We start from the raw sequence: 6,870 nt of genomic DNA, 5'->3' as shown, positions 1-6,870 counted from the left end.
AGAGAAGTGGTCTGAGCAAGGACTAGAAGAACAATGTGTGTGTGGGGAGGGGTTGGGGGGATCTAGGGTGCTTCTTTGTATTGAAACTATAGAGCCAAGCAGGCCTTGGGCAAATCCCAGCTCTTCCTCTTATTAGCTGTGTGTGACAGGATGTGGGATACATAGGATTAGCAGATAATCAGGGTTCAAACCCCAACTTTACCACTTGCTGGTTGCACAACCTTGACCAGTAATCTTGCACCTTGCCTCCTTGTTAAAAACCTGCCATTTTAGGAAAAGGGAGCTCAGATAGAGAAGGGAGCACCAAATAAAGGGTGTTGGGAGGATCCTCCCAGGATGGGAGATGCATGCTGAAAGTAGACTATAGACCGAACATGATTGCCACTGAATGCCTCTCTTGCAAACCATAGCACCCAAAAGGAGAGAGAGAGAACAAAAGGGAATGCCCTGCCACAGAGGCAAAGTGGGATGGGGGGGATGGGGAGGGAGGGATACTGGGATCCGTGGTGGTAGGAAATGGGCACTGGTGGAGGGATAGATATTTGATCATTGTATAATTGAAACCCAAGCACAAAAATTTCTAAGTCTATAACTGTACCTCATGGTGTCTCACTAATAAAATTTTTTTAAAAAACTGTCATTTTCATATATATGCATATATATACATATATATATATATATATTGGGCTGGAGCGATAGTACAGCGGGTAGGGCATTTGCCTTGCATGCAGCCAACATGGCCGACCCGAGTTCAATTCCTCTGCCCCTCTTGGAGAGCCTGGCAAACTACCGAGAGTATCTTGCCCGCACAGCAAAGCCTGGCAAGCTCCCTGTGATGTATTAGATATGCCAAACACAGTAACAATTGTCACAATGGAGACGTTACTGGGCCCACTCGAGAAAATCAATGAACAATGGGAGGACAGTGACAGTGATATATATATATATATATATATATATATATATATATCAAATGAATGCAGTCATTCTCTATCTGTCCCTCTCCTTCTCACTCAACTCACTCAGCTTGGTACTCTCCATGTCCATCTATTTATAGGCAAACTTCATGACTTCATTTTTAGTAATAGCTGCATAGTATTCCATTGTGTAGCTGTGCCATAGTTTCTTTATCCAATTGTCTGTTCTTGGGCATTCAGGTTGTTTCCAGATTCTGGCAGTATAATATTGCAAACCACAATGTCCAAAAGGGGAGAAAGAGAGAGAGAGAGAGAGAGAGAGAGAGGGAGGGAGAGAGAGAGAGAAGAAAAGCACCTGTCATAGAGGCAGGTAGGGGGTGGGGGCTGGGGGGTGATGGGAGGGAATCTGGAGACACTAATGCTGAGAAATGTACACTTGTTGAGTGGTCGAGGTACAGGTGTTGGAATACTGTATGACTGAAATTCAATCATGAACAGCTTTGTAAGGGCCTATGTCTCAGTGATTCAATCACGATCACGATCACGGTCATCCTGTTGTTCGTCGATTGCCTTGAGCAGGCCCCAGTAACATCTCCTTCGTCCTAGCCCTGAGATTTTAAAGTGCCATATTCAAGGCTCTTTCAGGGTTAGGAGAATGAGACCCATCATTGTTACTGGTATTTGGCATATTGGGTACACCACGGGGAGTTTGCCAGACTCTGCCGTGTGGGCAGGTTACATTCAGTAGCCTGCCAGGTTGTCCAAAGTAAGAATGAGATAATAAGATGTCGCTTCCGGGAGCTGGGTTTTATAGTCTCTGGGTCTTGACCGTTGATGGAATTACATGGCACCGGGGGGGGGGGGGGGGGTCAGTTGGTGGGTGTGACCTCCGCCTACTGGAAGATGAAGGATCTGTGTGGAGGATGCTCAGCCCCAATTTGAGCAGGCTTGGAGATCTCAGCCCCGGGAACCGCATGCCTTTGTTCCTCTGCCGGTACCTTCATGCATGTGGAGAGTGGTCTCAGCATGTTTGTGGCTGGTTCTGGAGGTCTTCGGCTGCCGGAGCTCTGCTCGGGGCGGGGAGGGAAACTCAACCCGCCCCCTCCAACGGGCTCCGGCGAGGACAGCCAGGCACAGGGGCAGGAGACTCTGCCTGTGATTCAATAAAAAGGTAAAATAAAAATATAAAAGAAGGGGGGTGGGAGGGATACTGGGATCAGTGGTGGTGGAGAACGGGCACTGGTGGAGTGATGGGTTACTCGATCATTGTAAAATTGAAATCCAAGCACAAAAATTTGTAAATCTACAACTGTATCTCATGGTGTTTCACTAATAAAAAATCTAAATAAAAAATAATGTTTAAAAAAAGAAAGAAAATATAAAAGAATGCCATCTTAATTAGAAAAATATTTTAATTAAAAATGTTTAAAAAATACTTACCTTCAAAGAATTCTACCCTCACACTCAAAAAAAAAAAACAAAAAAAAGAAAAGAAAAGAAAAGAAAAACCTAAAAACCCTGCGGTTTCTCCAAATAAGTGCAAAGCATTCAGTGAGCACTGGGCTTGTGGTGCACCTGTAACACATGGCGACTATCGTGGCCCCAAACCTCTCTAAATCTGTTTCCTATGCTGACGTAACACGGCATCAGTGGATTTAAAAGGGAAACCGAATAATATTGGTAAGACTATGCAGCACTTACTTTGTCTGATGCATTCTAAAGTATTTCATTTTATACTAGCTCTTTAAGGAAAAGGAATCCTGTGAAAATTAATTTCATGATTCATTAATTGCTAGACTGGCGAACGTTTTTGTTTATTTGGGACCACATCCACCAGAGTGCTCAGAGATCATTGGCTCTGCACTCAGGGATCACTGCTGGCAGGGCTCAGGGGTCCAGGGAACAACCTCAGGTTCGGCTATGTGCAGGGCAAATGTCCTCCCTACCCGCTGTCCTATCCCTTCAGGACCCCTAGAACTGCAAGCTTTAAAGCCCAGCCTATTCTTAACTATCTGACTTTCAGTAGAAATACCTCCAGGGTCAATAGGTAAAATAGCAGAAATCCAAAACCAACATTTAATTCTTGAACCCAGCTGTAGAAAGCAAATCACTTCACAATGCTTTTTCAGCATGTCTGATTGGGGGGGGGGGGGGTAAACTCTAAAAAATAGTGGTGAATCTTTTATTGAAACAATGAATCTAATCAAAGCAGATAGAGTGTTAACTAGAATTCATCTGCCTCACAGGGACGGGGAGGGGTGGGGGGTGGGGTTTTATTGGGGTTCTTCATGGTAAAAAATAAGTATTGGTAAAGGGAAATGTGTTTGATATTTGCATGACTGAGACATAAACCTGAAAGCTTTGTAACCTTTCCCACAGTGATTCAATAAAAAAAAAAAAAAAAAACTGAAGAAAAAAAAAAGCCCAGCCTACAAGTCTTTTAAAGTAGTTTGAGGACCACAGCAAAGTGGAACACGAAGTTCCCACATGCCCTCTGCCCACACTTCTTCATGCTCAATCTCCCTCAGCTTTACCGTCCCAGAGAGGAGCACTTCCCTTGTTGATGCTGATGGTGAAGCTGGAAGTGTGTTAAGTCAAGTCAGTTGGGAAAGTTGGTGGCTTGTGCTGGGAGGGGTGGGGAAGCAGCCGGGACTTCATGACTTGACAAAGCTGCTGGGTGTGCGGCCCTGCAGAGAGGAGCCAAGAGCCACTGGCCTCAGAACGGGGAAACTGGGCATAGGAGCAGAGGGCACTCCAGGGCTACCGAACCCCGAGGGAGGCTGGCTGTTAGCCTAATGCGGAGAAATGGCCGGCGGTGGGCAGTGAGGCCTTGATGGGGAACTCCACCTGCCTCCCGGTTGCAGGTGAGAGAGGAGCGAGGGCGGCAGGAAAGCCCTGGATTAAGAGGTGGCCACACTGTGCTCGCTTGCCACCGCGCTGTGTTGCCTTGGGCCCATTCTGTGGCTCCCGGCATGGGGCTGGGCGAGATGGCACTGTTTCAGGGGCAGTGCCAGCCAGGGCAGGGCAGCAGGGAAGCTTCAAGGAGCGGGCAATCATTGAAGTGCGGGCACTCTGGTGCTAGGGGCCTTTTGGGGGGTGGGGGGAGGGAGGGACTTGACATTCCACCCCAGACACACACCTGCCACTGAGCAACAGGTGGCCAAGTTCTGGGCTGTCTTCCGAAACAGCAGCAGAGGAGCAAGCTCCCGGCCAGCCTGCAGCGTGGTGGGTGGTTCCTGGGCCCCTTTGGTGACCCGCTGAAGGCCGGCTGGGCAGGCAGCGGCGTGGGCGCGGTGGCCCCCAAGACACCGGCGCTGCAGCTGTGCCCCCCCCCCCCCCACACACACACCCCGAGCCCACGGCTTCACCCGCTCCCACACCGCGCGTGCCTTTCGGGGTTTCACCAGAAGAGGGGACCGTTTAAAAGGCGCTTGACGTCAGGCTGGAATTCCTATTGTGTTTGGAAACGGCTCGGGCCAAGCCAGCCCAAGTTCGCTGTCTGTCGGCGCGCTCCCCTCCGCCGGCTGCGTGGGTCCCGCGGCTCGCGGACACGCTCCGCGTGGGGGGCGCACGCGGGGACCCGCCGCCGCCGCCGCCGCTGCCGCCGCCTGCGCGCCTCGGGGCTGCGGAGGTGCCCGCCGCCCTCTAGGGGTGCCCCCCGCCCCCCACCAGCCCCGCCAGCGCCTGCAGGAAGCCGAACCCCGAAGCGGCGGCGGATCGCGGCGCGCGCGCGCGCGCGCGGGAGCCGGGTGAGTGCCACCCGGGGCGGGGAGCGAGGCCGGCGGTGGCCGCCAGAGCCGCCCCCCACCCCCCCCCACCCCCCGCCACCCCGGCGCCCGGATGCCCGCCCTGAGCTCGGCCGCCCGCTGCAGGCGTCTCCCGCGGCGCGCGCCCGCCGGCGGCTGCCCGCTGTGAGCGCCGGAGCAGGCAGGTGGGCACCGGCCGGGCTCGCGCCGAGCGCCGCGCACCGCCGGGAGCCGCCGGAGCCCCCCGGGAGCAGCGGCGCGGCGCGGCGGGGCGCGGAGCCGGAGCTGCCAAGGCGCCCGGCGGGAGGATGATCGGGGAGGAGGAGCGCGCCGACCCGGAGCCCCAGCCCGACCCGGACCCCGAGCCCGAGCCCGAGCCCGTGCCCGAGCCCGAGCCCGAGCCCGAGCCCGAGCGGGCAGCCGCGACTCCCGGGCGGGCGGCGACGACGACGACGACATCGAGATCGTGGTGAACGTGGGGGGCGTGCGGCAGGTGCTGTACGGAGACCTCCTGAGCCAGTACCCCGAGACGCGGCTGGCCGAGCTCATCCACTGCCTGGCGGGGGGGCTACGACACCATCTTCTCGCTGTGTGACGACTACGACCCCGGCAAGCGCGAGTTCTACTTCGACCGCGACCCCGACGCCTTCAAGTGCGTCATCGAGGTGTACTACTTCGGCGAGGTGCACATGAAGAAGGGCATCTGCCCCATCTGCTTCAAGAACGAGATGGACTTCTGGAAGGTGGACCTCAAGTTCCTGGACGACTGCTGCAAGAGCCACCTGAGCGAGAAGCGCGAGGAGCTGGAGGAGGATCGCGCGCCGCGTGCGGCTCATCCTGGACGACCTGGGCGTGGACGCGGCCGAGGGCCGCTGGCGCCGCTGCCAAAAGTGCGTCTGGAAGTTCCTGGAGAAGCCCGAGTCCTCGTGCCCGGCGCGCGTGGTGGCCGTGCTCTCCTTCCTGCTCATCCTCATCTCCTCCGTGGTCATGTGCGTGGGCACCATCCCCGAGCTGCAGGTGCTGGACGCCGAGGGCAACCGCGTGGAGCACCCGACGCTGGAGAACGTGGAGACGGCGTGCATCGGCTGGTTCACGCTCGAGTACCTGCTGCGCCTCTTCTCCCTCGCCCAACAAGCTGCACTTCGCCCTGTCCTTCATGAATATCGTGGACGTGCTGGCCATCCTGCCCTTCTACGTCAGCCTCACGCTCACGCACCTGGGCGCGCGCATGATGGAGCTGACCAACGTGCAGCAGGCCGTGCAGGCCCTGCGCATCATGCGCATCGCGCGCATCTTCAAGCTGGCGCGGCACTCGTCGGGCCTCCAGACCCTCACCTACGCGCTCAAGCGCAGCTTCAAGGAGCTGGGGCTGTTGCTCATGTACCTGGCGGTGGGCATCTTCGTCTTCTCCGCCCTGGGCTACACCATGGAGCAGAGCCACCGGAGACCCTGTTCAAGAGCATCCCCCAGTCCTTCTGGTGGGCCATCATCACCATGACCACCGTGGGCTACGGCGACATCTACCCCAAGACCACGCTGGGCAAGCTCAACGCGGCCATCAGCTTCCTGTGCGGGGTCATCGCCATCGCCCTACCCATCCACCCCATCATCAACAACTTCGTCAGGTACTACAACAAGCAGCGGGTCCTGGAGACGGCGGCCAAGCACGAGCTGGAGCTCATGGAGCTCAACTCCAGCAGCGCGGCCGGCGAGGGCAAGGCCAGCGGCTCCCTGGACATCCTCCCGCCCGAGCCGGCCGGCAAGGAGGCGCTGAGCTGGGGCAGCCGGCTGAAGATCTCGCACAGCGACACCTTCATCCGCTGCTGACCGAGGAGAAGCACCACAGGACCCGGCTCCAGAGCTGCAAGTGACCGGACTGTCTGTCCTGTGGCAGGTGATGGGCATCCGGGCGGCCCCTGCCTGCCAGGGACTGCGGGGAGGGACCATCCTCTGTCCCCCCAGTCCTCTCCCCAGCAGAACTCGGGAGGCCCTCCTGGCACCTCTCGCGAGGCTGGGTAAGACCCCCCCCTTTGTATTACCCTTGTACAGGCGCGGGTGCGGGGGTGTCCAGGAGTCCCAGGAGGTGTGGGCTGGCTGACGGCAGGAGCCCGCACCCCATTCTGTATCTCCTTCAATAAAACGCCCTGCTCTGTGTGCCCCCTGTGTTCCGAATGCTGTTATGGCTGGCCGGCCCCCAGAGGTGGTTT

At 56.3% G+C, this 6,870-nt stretch overlaps 1 protein-coding gene across 1 annotated transcript; it reads left to right on the top strand.

Moving 5' to 3' along the window:
* The first annotated feature begins 3,750 nt into the window (after positions 1-3,750).
* On the top strand, positions 3,751-6,534 carry KCNF1 (potassium voltage-gated channel modifier subfamily F member 1). Its single transcript, XM_056126327.1, is given in 8 exon segments — positions 3,751-3,781; positions 4,608-4,666; positions 4,845-5,225; positions 5,227-5,475; positions 5,477-5,785; positions 5,787-6,102; positions 6,105-6,476; positions 6,479-6,534. Coding segments are annotated over 8 exon segments (1,773 nt in total).
* The last annotated feature ends 336 nt before the right edge of the window (positions 6,535-6,870 follow it).

This window comes from Sorex fumeus, unplaced genomic scaffold (genome assembly GCF_029834395.1).
Source record: "Sorex fumeus unplaced genomic scaffold, SorFum_2.1 ptg000006l, whole genome shotgun sequence".
Classification (NCBI taxonomy): domain Eukaryota; kingdom Metazoa; phylum Chordata; class Mammalia; order Eulipotyphla; family Soricidae; genus Sorex; species Sorex fumeus.
The sequence above is the reverse complement of the archived record's forward strand: the minus strand, read 5'-3'. Positions and strand labels throughout refer to the sequence as shown.